At 36.4% G+C, this 12677-nt stretch overlaps 1 protein-coding gene across 1 annotated transcript; it reads right to left on the bottom strand.

Annotated features, from left to right (window-relative positions):
- Window positions 1-586: 586 nt before the first annotated feature.
- LOC106979960 (uncharacterized) lies at window positions 587-12347 on the bottom strand. Its single transcript, XM_015077938.3, has 3 exons — window positions 12200-12347; window positions 7439-7554; window positions 587-1025 (listed from the first exon to the last, which is right to left on the bottom strand). The coding sequence occupies exons 1-3, from the start codon at window positions 12345-12347 to the stop codon at window positions 684-686; spliced, it is 606 nt and encodes a 201-aa protein (XP_014933424.2). The 3' UTR covers window positions 587-683.
- Between the last annotated feature and the right edge of the window lie 330 nt (window positions 12348-12677).

Raw genomic sequence — 12677 nt, 5'->3', positions numbered from 1 at the left:
CCAAAATCAGAAAGCCACTATAGAACCCAATGAAGTCTTCATTTGAGGCTCTGAACAGGGAAAGTTTAGAGTGAGGGTTGACATTTTACATTTAGCATGTTGTTTAACAACTTTTCACAAGCCGACCCTGAATTTCAGGAAATGAAATGAAAAAGGCAGAATTATCAATCTGAAGCTCCACAAGCTAAAAAAGGAACTCTTTTGAGGGATGCCATCTCCATGGTGACACTGTAAAGTCCAGATTGCCTGACATACTGGGAACCATTTCTTGGGGTCAGTTTCCAACAGGTCTCTGGGTTTAAGGGAGTCAAGTCTATGTTGAAGGCAGAGGGAGAAAAGGACATAAGAAATGAATTTTCGATTTTCCACCCCACAAGGCGTTTGTTGCCAAGATGGCTTATGTGCGTTAACATCAAGGAATCGCTCCTCCTGGGAACCAAGAGGAAGTTTCTCAGAACTAGAAGGGAATGGTGTTTTTCCCCTTGAATCAGTCTAGCTTCAGAGATATTCTATTAGTGACATATGCCCTTCCCCCAAAACAACAACGAAGTGTTCTGTGTGCTAACAACATAGCTTTAAAAAAAAGTAGAACAAAATTCTGCATTTTTATAAAACTTGATAAAAAATGGTATTTCAAACTGTACAGTCACCAGAAGTACAGAGTTATCAAAAATGCACACACTTCACTTGGCGTCTCCGGCACCTTCAGCTTTCTGTGCCTGGTCTGTTTTGGCATCTCCATTTTCTGCTGGGTTATTCCCATCCTTGCCAGCATCAGCTTTCCCCTTTTTCCCTTTGGGTACCTTCTCTCCCTTCTTTGCAGGGGCCTTTTTAGGTTTGGGCTCTGGCTTCGGAGGAGCAGGTTTAGCAGATAACCTTGCAGATCTTCTCTGGGGCTCATCCTTCCCCTTGGCTGTATCTCCTTTAGCATCCCCTTCAGCCTTTCTCTTGGGCCTGGTGGCGTCAGTGGGGGGGACATAGGCGCTGGACACCGGGACGCAGGGGCACGTGGGCTTTGGCCGGTCCTAGGGTCGTTCTCGCCTCCTTTTCTTCACACTGCTCCTGCATTAGTCCTTTTCTTAGTAAAGAAGTCATTTGTTCTTATTGTCTTGAAAGATCATAATCCACTAAGGAACTAAATTATTATATGTTTCAAAGTGTTTCTAGTGTGTGCTTGTGATATATACATTTATGTATCGTGAATTTGTCATTCCAGGATATGTAGTCAAATTAGCCAAACATTTATGATTCCTGACTTTTTTTCACCAAAAACTGTCTTTATGGGTATTAACAAGAAAACCACAGGCCCACAATGGCATCACTTATATTAGTCCCCAAGTCAGTAAACCATGACTTAATATCTCACCTGACTGCAGTTTCAACCCAGAAAATGTAAGCCTTAACCAGTCACCATGGAAATTTCCTGGTCACCACTCAGGAAATTACCCAGCAATCCCCTTCCATTCCCTATGAGGGGAACCCTGCCTAAAACAATGAATTCTTTGCTAATGATTTCCTTTTTCCACTCCCCCTCTACCTTAAAAAACCCCATTTCTGTAGCCTTTTGGAGTTCTCCTCTACTTGCTAGATGGGGTGCTGTCTGATTCATGAATTGATTAATAAAGCCGATTACAGCTTTAAAATTTACTCAGTTAAATTTTTGTCATTTAACAGATTTATTTAACTAATAACAAGCTACTGTGTTCATCTGATACTTATAGCTTCTTTTTTCTTTTAGCTGCTTTTCTTTACAAATAATTAAAAGTTTACCTCCTCACTTTGGCTGGTTATATTTCAATTCATTTTGTCTAATGGCCTATGTCTAGAAATGATGAAGACTGACAGTTTTATATTTTTCTGCTTTTAAAACAAATATTCCTATTGTTTCCTGTTAAGCATAGTACTTACCTTCAGGGGGAAAGAAATCTTCCTAACACTATTCACTGATGAGTTTTTTCATGACTAATTTTAAATATTATCAAATGTCTTTTGGCATAAAAATTTGATTATGCAGTTTTTCTCATTTAACCTATTAATATGGTGAATCAAAATAATTTATTTATTTAGGAATATTATGACACCATATAAACTCAGAAATATCAGGATATAGATGGGACCAAACAAGGTTGATTCTTATGTAGTGCTGGAATTTGTAATTTAATATGTTGATTGTAATTGAAGATTTTTATATGATCTTTTATAGTATGTTGATATCAAAGTTATGTAACCTTTAAAAAACAAATAGAATGTTTTCTTTGTCTATGCTCCAAAATTATTTCAACAGCAGCAAATTTACTTGTTTAAATATTTAAAACTATTTGAACCTAGAAAACATTACTGGTTTCTCTTGTTTAATAGCTTATACATAAGGAGTATTACTATAGACATAGTTTTATTGAATGGATTTAGGTTTTGTTGGTCAATTTTGGAAATCTTTATTTTTCTAGAAAAAGGTTTGATTTATCCAGACTTTCATTTCTGGTAGATATTATTGTGAACATTTTTTTAATATAATTGTTTTTTTCCTCTGTGATTGTGTACTTTTTTATTCCTAATTACAAGTATATGTATTTTCTCTTCTTTACTTGATTCATCCAAGTAGTAATCTATTTTATTGTCTTTAAAAAATTAGCTCTTAAATTCATAGTTAGGTATTTTAATTTCCAATGTTGTGTTCATGTCTTTCTTCTCCGTCCTGAGTAACATTTTTTTTCCAAATTTGTGATTTTGTTCTAATGATTTCACCTTTTTGCTATAAAAACACTAAAGTTGTGGTTTTTTTTACTATAAATTATAATTAGTGTTCCCTTGTATTTATCTTCTAGATTTAGTATTAACTCTTAGGCTTTTTCATTTGCGGTTACTATATTTGGTTTGCCTTTGGTTGACTGGATCAGACCTTAACTGATTTTATTTTCTCTTGTTTTGAAGCACAGACAGGCCCACAGACTGAAAAAGCCCAGCTTCCCAATACAGCTCCTGGAACTGTTGGTGAAGATTCCCAAGCTCTTGCATATGTAAGACCATCTTGCTGTTGGTTTTCTAATGTAAATGGACTATTTACACAATTCTCAGAGCACCCACTTCCCTTTACTTATTTATTTATTTAAATAAATTTTTTAATGTCTGTTTTTGAGGCAGACAGAAAACGAGCAGGGGAAAGACCGGGGGACAGATTCTGAAGCAGGCTCCAGGCTCTGTGCTGTCAGCACTCGAACCCAGGAACTGCAGGGTCATGACCTGAGCTGAAGTCCATTGCTTAACTGACTGAGACACCCAGGTGCCCCACCCTCTTCCCTTTAAAAGTGTCTATATTTTGAACTCCTTTCTAGCTGTGTAAGCCTGCATTTAAAATATATTTTTTTAATGTTTTTAATGTTTAAAATATATTTTTTAAATGTTTTTAAAATATACCTGCTGCACAGGCATGAATGGTCACCGAAATTGACAATTTTCTCTTCAAGTTCAAGAACTGAAACAGGAAATGCCTTGGAATCGGTCTTTCCAGTGTAGAAAGTGATTTCCTTTTCACTAACAATGTTTCTTTCATTACCTAACAATAGGATTTTATTACTTTTTGAAATCGTGTCCATTTCATTTATTTGCATTTCTTTTGCACCCTACAGGTGTAGTCTTCCCTGCACCTCCTGCTAAGTCTGGTCTCTGCTCATTTTTATCTTTCTGTAACTTACCCCTGTATCCTTCAGGCTAAGATCTGATTCACTGACTTGTTTGTTGCTGTTGTTTGTTTTTATTTGTTTTCTCCCCCCCCCCCCGCATATTTATTTCATATGTTGACACAGGTAAATGTTTTTAAGCTCTCAGTATCATTATTTCCCTCTTTATTTTCGTAACCCTGTGAAATCATGCTTTCATCTGTTGCATGAGCAATCCCTATTTCATTTAGTCTATGTTTTTTTTTAATTTCCTTGCAAGAACAATTTATTTGAGAATAGTATTTTCAGCTGCTTCCTGGAATCAATCTTGTGAGATGCTCTTTCTTTTGTGTGAGATGTTTTATTTCTTATACTTTGTCCTAAATGTGTAGTTTTTTCCCCCCCTTCTCCTCATTGTTTATCTTTAAACTTGGAAGTTCCTTTCCCACACTGGCCATACCTCCAAAAACAGTGTGAGTAGAATATCCTTGAGTACACTTTGGATCTCCCCATAGAGCTTTGTTACAGGAAACACTATTCTTGCTGTCTTATTTTTTTCATGAACTGACTTCTCAGCAGAGGCAAAACAGAAAGGGAACTCCTGGGTCCTCTCTCCACCTGCTGCAGGTGGTCCCTCACCTGGTCCCTCCATCAGGTGAGATTAATGTGTCGGAAGTTATTTGTGTGGATCCATGTCTTCGAACTACTCCACTGCTAATGTCAAGTTTCCTCTATAATGTGTGCCTATGAGCACTGCTGTATCTCTGCAGCTCTCTAGCTTTTTCTCTTGCAACCGGGTGAATAAAATCAGTTTCTCTGGGTAAAGAATAAGAGGGCTATTTAGTTCTGGGGCCCAAACATGGTCTCGAAACGAGGAGAAAAAAAAAATATTCAATTTCCTCCTAGATTCTTGATTTAATCTCTTGATTCAGAATCTGGAAGTGTTGCAGGATTTTTTTACCTCAATACCTGGGATTCGTTGTCTCATTGCTTCGAGAATGAAGAGGTGGACACAAAATGAGCAGCAGGCCAAAGTTTATTAGAGTATAAGATCAAAAAAGGAAGAATAGTATGAAAGCTCTCTTTACAGAGAGGGGGACACTCGAAAGTGAATGTCTGCGGACTACAGGCAAAGGTCTTGGTTTTAGAAGGTTTTGGTTTCCCTCCCCCCCCCCTTCCCTTTCCCTTTCCCCTTGATCTTTCTTAGATTCTAGCCTTATTGGTTTGATAACTCTAGATGCTGGGTTATCCATTCCTGATTGGCTCCTTTCCATCCTATGAGGGGTGGTCTATAGCCCTACCATTCCTGGTGGGTGATACCTTTTATAGTCTACTTATTTTTGGTCAGGTCTTTTGTCAAATTCGGGAGAGAAACCTGAGGGGGGAGTAGGTGGTGGCTATTACATTCTTAAGAGGAACCTTATGCACAAGGGGATTTGCTGTGATCGGACCCTCCCAACATGTTCCAAAATATGTGTGTTTCCCCACACAGGAACCTCAGATCTTACCCTTTCCCTCTCTGCCTATTTTATTCTATTTTTCCCCTATTACAAAAGGTTATGAATTAGGTTTCCTTTAAACCTTGAAACTCTTGATAATGTGAATTGTCTATTTTCCTTGTTTGATTAAAAGAGATAGAAAGGAAGCTAGGAACACAGGAGGTTAATTGTAGACGCTTATGAGAATTCACAATGAATTTTTGCAAACTCTTGAAATTTAGGACATTGATTTTCAGTTGAGAATATATCTTCTGTGAAAAATGGTGTATGGGTGTGAAGTGCCTCTCAGAATCCATTTGTTCTCTCACTTTGGGATCAGCCCTCACTCTAATAATTAAACTAAGACACTATAAAGCAAGAAATGCCACCATATCCTCAGGGAAATGTAAGTATAATGCTTGTTGGTAACACATATAGACATGAGACATTTAATCTCAAAACACTGACACAGCACGCTGAGACACTGCCCAGTTTTCTGCTTCTTGTTAAGATAGTTATAATTATATTAACTACATATATTAAGAATAATAATCAATGCAGATTAACAAAGTATATAAGTGCTAAAAGGAAATATTAGATGATTGGAATTGGTAAAATTAATCTGAAAAATCTTGTTGGAAGAGACAAGTTTGGCATAGGAATTTTAGGAGAAAGTGGATATAACTGCTGGAAGGATGGGCTAGAAATTCTGACTGAAAGAAAAGTTCTGAAAAAGAAGAGCACATTCAATTCTTGTTGGCAGAATAATAGAGGTTAAAATACAAGAAGCTTATATTAAGCTTATACAAGTGTTTGTTGAATTGAAAAGCAGTCTTAATCTTCTCTGTCTCCAGAGACTAAAGAATAAATTGTTTAAACTTACTACGATAAATTTAGAATCAAAATAATTAAAATGGTATGTCTTAAATCCTTGAACATATCTAATGCTTTGTAATGTACTAAATAGAGATCTAAAATCCAACATTTGGAAGCAGATAGCTGCCCCTAAAAAAATGTATTTTCAAATGAGAATGCATAAATGTCTAAACAAACATACCAAAAGCATTTGTCCAAAAACAGGTTATGGTTGAGAGATTTGACTGAGGATAAAGAGTATGATTTTATAGCACCACATCTCTACTTTAAACAGTGATAAATAAAATTTCTCAAGGAATCATGAAACATTGATGTCAATGACAAGAATAAAGGTAGTTCTGAGAACACCCCGAGTATCTTGGCATTTCTTTCTTCCCCATCTAATGACCCGAGGTTTGGTTCCCACCACACAGACTTTCCTGGTCATTGGTCAGAGATTTTCTCATTTCAGAAAGTGGCTCAAGAACCTTTGCTATGATTACATTCCACTGACTGTTTTGAGAAAGCTAGTAATATCTTAGGATCCAAGGAAGTGTATCAAACAGTTCTCAGTGGACCTTTAATTCAGTCACCACTGTGAATTATGTCAAAAGTTTTCTCTACACATTGTGGACGATAGATTTTTGAATAGGTTTAATACAGATACAGGTGAACATTACTTTTTATCTCAAATATTAATACCACTAGAATCAGAAATGGAACTTTCACAATGGAACTAGAGATTCTAAATCTCCTTGGAAATAACTGTCTCCCTCATTTTCCTTGGATCAGTGGCTAAGACTGACATGTCAAGGAACCATTGTGATATTTTTCTTTTACTTTTAAACATTTAATTTTCTTCTTTGGTTAAATCTGAATAAATACTTCATGATTAGGAGGGACAGCTGGATATTTGAACAGGTGGTTGCAAAAGATTATGGAATAGCTTCTCAGGAAAACATTCCTAACTAGATACACAGCCATCTGTCAGATATTGTTTAAAAATTCTTATGTGTAGGAAAAATTACGAAATGAGCTCTTAATGGCCTACATATTGACATTTTCAATAATAAAACTATGGGTCAGGTACAAAAAGGGAGGTGTTTAACAGCCCAAGCAATTTTTAACAAAGACATTGTTCTAAATCAGAATTGTCCAAAGTGAACTGTATAAATTCTAAAATTAAGATCCTAATACCTATTATTAATTAAAAGGAAGGTTGACAAATACTGCTGAAAAAGGCTTGCTTACACAAAGCTAAAGAATTTTTATTTTTGTTTATATGTTTGGTTTATGTTTATGTTTTATGTTTGAAATCCTCAGGGCCTTTAGGATATTAACGTCTAATGCGGCATTCTAGGTAAGAAGTGAATTGTGGAGAACATTCACCATTTCAACTAGACAGGTGAATCGAACCAGAATTCAGAATAAGAAACATCAGCTTCATACCAGTTCCAAAACCGTTTCATGATTCAGAGATTGGGGAAGACAGGACACAGAATACCACTGTGGTCTACACCTCTGTGAGGTAGTTACTCCAAGGTCTTGATCCTTCATGTAACATCCTATCACCACAGTATTTTAAACAGAAAAGATTTGAACAGAAACTACCAGAAGAGAAACAAGTGTGTATATTCGGGACGTTGCCGTCCTCACCTATACGGCACTATAGACTAGAAACCGAGAAAGGGAATCACGTAGCTGAGCATGCGTAGAATCGTGGTTAGACAAGAACGCTGTCTTTTCAGAAACATATGGGGGTGGAGGGGGTTGACGTCGCAGTAGGGCCCAGAGTACATTGGGTACCAGCCCAGTAAAACAGATGAATAGGACTGGGAGTCGTGCAGATTAGCCTGATTAAATTAACACTGGAGATGGTTAAAGCAAAACCAACGTTGAAAAACATTTGATCAGTGACACAGACAGACTTGTTTTGTGTGTTTTGCCATTGTTACTGTATAAAGATTCTTTACAGGTCAGTTTTCTTGTTGGAGTAAATATACTCTAATGTATATCACAAATAAAACTATCTGCTCTTAAAATACATAACTCAGGGGCGCCTGGGTGGCTCAGTTGGTTGAGCATCCGACTCTGGCTCAGGTCATGATCTCGCAGTTCGTGAGTTTGAGCCCCGCGTCGGACTCTGTGCTGACAACTCAGAGCAGGAGCCTGCTTCAGATTCTGTGTCCCCCTCTCTCTCCGCCCCACCCCTGCTTGTGCTCTGTCTCTCTCTGTCTTTCAAAAATGAATACATATTTAAAAAAAATTTTTTAATAAATAAAAAAAATAAAATACATAGTAAGCTTACTCTGAATTATTTTAAATTTTAAGCTAGTATTGACATTCATTCATTTTGTAATACTTTTTTTCCTTTTCGTTTTTTTGATTTTTTTTTTTTTATTCCTTCACTTTCGCCAGTGTGTCATCAGCTGTTTTAAGCATATCTTTTGTAAATGTAATGTAGCCAGTTACTTCATATTTTGGGAAAATGGTACCTGCATTTTAATGGTATTATTTAACACATGTGTCCACTAAAATAATAACTGATAATTTTCCGTTTTTATTATGCCCTTATTCTTTTTTCCTTTTTTTCTTTTTAACCACACTGCTATGTTGTCTCCATCCCTCACTTGTTTCTCTCTCTTTCTCTCTCCCCCCCCCACCCCTTGGTCCTAGGAGAGGTCCTTGATCTTTTCTGCCACTTTGCTAATGAGATTCTTTCGAAGGTGAATTATGTGAACACAGGATAATGATTTTAGCATAAATTGTTTTCAAATATGATTTGTAAGCATTTAGGGAAAGAAAGTGCTCACTAAATATGAGAACTCAAGATTATGGGTCAGTGGGAGGGTATTACTATACCTGAGAGGCCTGAGAAAATTGAAACTTAAAAGCTTAAGTTATGGGAAACTGAAACCTAACCAAGCTTAACCAGCTTGTTCCGCTTCTGTACAATTGCTTGGCGTGCCCATGTATTCCTGATCAATCATTATTGCCTGGCACATCCGTATATTCTTGATCAACCATTGTTACTTGGCACATCCGTGTACTACCGATCAATCATTGTTGCTTGGCACATCCGTGTATTCCTGATCAATCATTGTGATACCCGTACCCCAGTTGTGGTCTGACCTAAAGGCAGGAACCAATCGAATACTGTTAAGTGTCCAACTTTAAACACCAACCAATCGCAGCTCTGTAACTGTGGAAAATTCCTGATTTCCCCATGACTTATTTGTACCTGTCTATAAAAGGGGTGTAAAAACCTCTCTCAGGGCCTCTTGGCATCACCGGCAACGGGGGCGCAGAGGTCCAGGTTCAAACCTGCAATAAATGACCCTTGCTGCTTAGCTTTGACTCTGGACTCTGGTGGTTTGTTTTTGGGGGTCTCTTAGACTCTGGGCGTTTCATACCAACAGGCTGTTATACGCATGATCTGGATTTAGCAAGTTGAATGTATTTTTAAAAGTATCTTATTGGGGCACCTGGGTGGCGCAGTCGGTTAGGCGTCCGACTTCAGCCAGTCACGATCTCGCGGTCCGTGAGTTCGAGCCCCACGTCAGGCTCTGGGCTGATGGCTCGGAGCCTGGAGCCTGTTTCCCATTCTGTGTCTCCCTCTCTCTCTGCCCCTCCCCGTTCATGCTCTGTCTCTCTCTGTCCCCAAAATAAATAAAAAACGTTGAAAAAAAATTAAAAAAAAAGTATCTTATATCATTGAGAGTTAGTTAGATGGTTAAAATGAGATAAATGAGAGTATGATGCAGTGCATTTCTGGTTTATTAAATAAATGGTTCTATCCAAGATTGATGACTAACGTAGGGATATAAAGCTAGAGTAAGGTATGAAATGGTAGATTTTTTACATCATTTTGATAACTCACTCTGATGTTCACATGAGTAGAAATCATATCAAATTATCAAATAGCATGATGCTTGAAATAAGGAAAATACATGGAAATTTTACAGTAAATCTTTTTCAAAAAAGACTGAAATGTTAGACTGAATTCAGTAAGATGAAATTTTGTTATTATTTCTTAAGTATCCTCCTTTGGCTTATTAACAAGATATTCTATCTTGGCTGCTGAAAATATAGCTTAACAGCATAGATAAAGAAAATTTAAGAGTAATTGTTGAGATTAAGTTGGATTTGAAGTAACAGTGAATGTCACAACTAATATATCCAATAGCACTCAGACCACTGTCAAAATAGAAAGTTAAAAATGAGAAAGATATAACCTCTTTTTACTTTTTGCTAGTTAGACCAACCGTGTGGGAATTCTGTGTTCAGTTCAGTGTTCAGCCCATTTCGAGAGGAACCTTGGACAAGCTAAAATGTAACCACAATGGTGAAGATTCACAACCATGAAGGGATCCGTAGATTTATCAGAGATTGTAGATTTAAATATGGGCTAGACAATCATTTGGTGGTGCTGTTTTTTCACTCAACGAGCTTTCATTGAGTACCCAAGCTGGACTAGTTTCTAGGACTATATAAAACCAACGATACTGGGCCTTTCGTCATACACGCCTACATAAATGACAGTGATGTGATGTATAATAGAATATTCATTAGATATATTCATATGTGTGTTAGTGCCACCAAGGAAATCTAAATAAATGTATTTCTTTCAATTCTTTGTTATGGATTTATAACAAATGAGGAAAAATACTACCATGACAATTTTTTCAAGTTTTTAGACTTTTTAACCAATGTTTTTCACTCTATGTTTCATTATCATGCTTCTACAAAGAAATTCCGTTTTAATTCAATTAATTTAAATTTCATTTAATACCTACCTAATGAAAAAAAATTAAATATCAAGAAAGAAAACCTTGTCAAATATGGTTGAGCATTAGAGGCCCACAAACCATTGTAATATCTAAGATTTGGGCCTACCTTTACCTCCCTTCCACCTAAACCAACTCTGCCGTTCTGGGGACAATATCTTCCTCATTGAGAATGCATGCTTTACAAACCCATTGTTTATAGATTCACTCAATATTATTAATCCCATCTCCCAAGTTTGATTCATATTTTTCCTTCATTGAGCATTGCAGTTTTTCCCTTTTTTAATTTATGTAGAACATCCCCACGCAATTTTAATCCCCCTTTCCTTTTGTTTATTTGTGATAGTACAGATTTTTAATAAATTATTTTTTAGTTTTATTTAAATGCATTTTGTGTTTATTTTGTGAAATGTATTTAATTTTAAGCACCGTTTCATTGTGACGACCAAATGACACTACGTGTGTTAAGCACAAGCCAAGGGGACACATAACAGCAAAGCAAAATTTGTACCATTTACTTTTATATTATCCCTTTATAATTTTTTACCAGACTGTACACAGAAGCTATAAAACTATTTTCCAATCAATACCACAAATTGGGTTTTAAAACTAAAACCCAATATTTATTACAAATGCAACAAAGTGTTTTATTATGTTTTAGTTACACAATTTTATATTCCTTAATTTCTATGTCCTGGTTCTTTCATAAAGTATATCCATAATCCCATAATTTCTGACTCTGGCCATTTCACCTTGAAACTTCCTTCCTCTTGTCTCCTCCCTAGAAACTTGACCTACCGATATCAAATCGTGGCATTATAATAGCAGTTTAGAAGTGCACCAGATGAAAAGGACGGATTACGATCAATTCTAGGTGACAGTGGCTGCTTTAAAAAAATCCAAATTCAAAACCAAGCCGAGAGTCCAGTGGTTCTACAGAAGATTGCAGGAGAGATGTACTTTGGGAATATAAAGGATGAGAGAAGGCATTTTTCTAAATAGGAAATGGCAACTATTACCGCTCAGATTTAGAACAGGCTCCACCGCTGTGTGACAGCTTGATTGTACACCTGTGACTTTTTCTCCCTCTGGTATTATGCATCTCTATCAGATAGCTGATATTGAAGCCCTTCTGGCTTTTCAAGGTCTAGTTTTAGCTGATTTTTATATATGCTTTATTTGCCTTTGTATCTATTGATATCCTATTTTCATCTATTACAACTGGACGGACAAAAGGATTTTCCAAACTTTAATCCAAAATTGGATAAAAGAGAAATCTCGTTACAGGTGTTATCTGTGTGACTAATCTGTTCAGACTGTGCATATAAGTTATATATTCAGAAATGCTTTAATGAAAACGTTAACTTTAAAGAGTGAAATTAAGAAAGCGGTATTGCCACTTATTTTCAAAAGTACTTTATACCCGTGAAGTTCAGACGATACTTCATAGCCTTCTTCTGAAAGGCTTTGTATTCATCATGCTGATTAGCCAGAATTAGAGACACCTCGTTAACCGTATCATTCGGTTGTATTCGAGCTGAGTACACAATTGTGGCTAACTCTAAAGTCATGATCCACCATAACATTTATGTGAAAGAACTGATATTAATTTCATTCAACTGAAGTAATTGGGTAAGAACTGTACTCGTACTGTGATTTAATAAGCAACATATGAAAATATGTGATAGACCATTCTACTAAAGGCAAAGTGCAGACATGTGATATACTTAACACAAGAAAGGAAAGCACTTAGTAGCTCATGGATGTTCAGAGTCACAAAGCAACTATCGAATTGAGCTATACATTGGAACTCACAAGTACTTATATTTTTCCCTCCATTACTCAAATGTTTTATTTTTTCAAGATGTTTTAAAGCACAGATACCTGTGTTTGTTGCCTAC

The sequence above is a fragment of the Acinonyx jubatus genome, chromosome C1 (genome assembly GCF_027475565.1).
Source record: "Acinonyx jubatus isolate Ajub_Pintada_27869175 chromosome C1, VMU_Ajub_asm_v1.0, whole genome shotgun sequence".
NCBI classification, from domain to species: domain Eukaryota; kingdom Metazoa; phylum Chordata; class Mammalia; order Carnivora; family Felidae; genus Acinonyx; species Acinonyx jubatus.
Note: the sequence above shows the minus strand (reverse complement) of the source record. Positions and strands in the feature narration are given on the sequence as shown.

Excerpts from the sequence above, each read along its gene's own strand:
- LOC106979960 (XM_015077938.3), bottom strand. The coding sequence starts at position 12,347 with ATGACTTTAGAGTTAGCCACAATTGTGTACTCAGCTCGAATACAACCG. Across the intron at positions 7,555-12,199 it reads GTATCGTCTGAACTTCACGG|GATGTTACATGAAGGATCAA; the intron begins GTATAAAGTACT and ends CTGTGGTGATAG. Across the intron at positions 1,026-7,438 it reads ATGAAACGGTTTTGGAACTG|GACCGGCCAAAGCCCACGTG; the intron begins GTATGAAGCTGA and ends GAACGACCCTAG.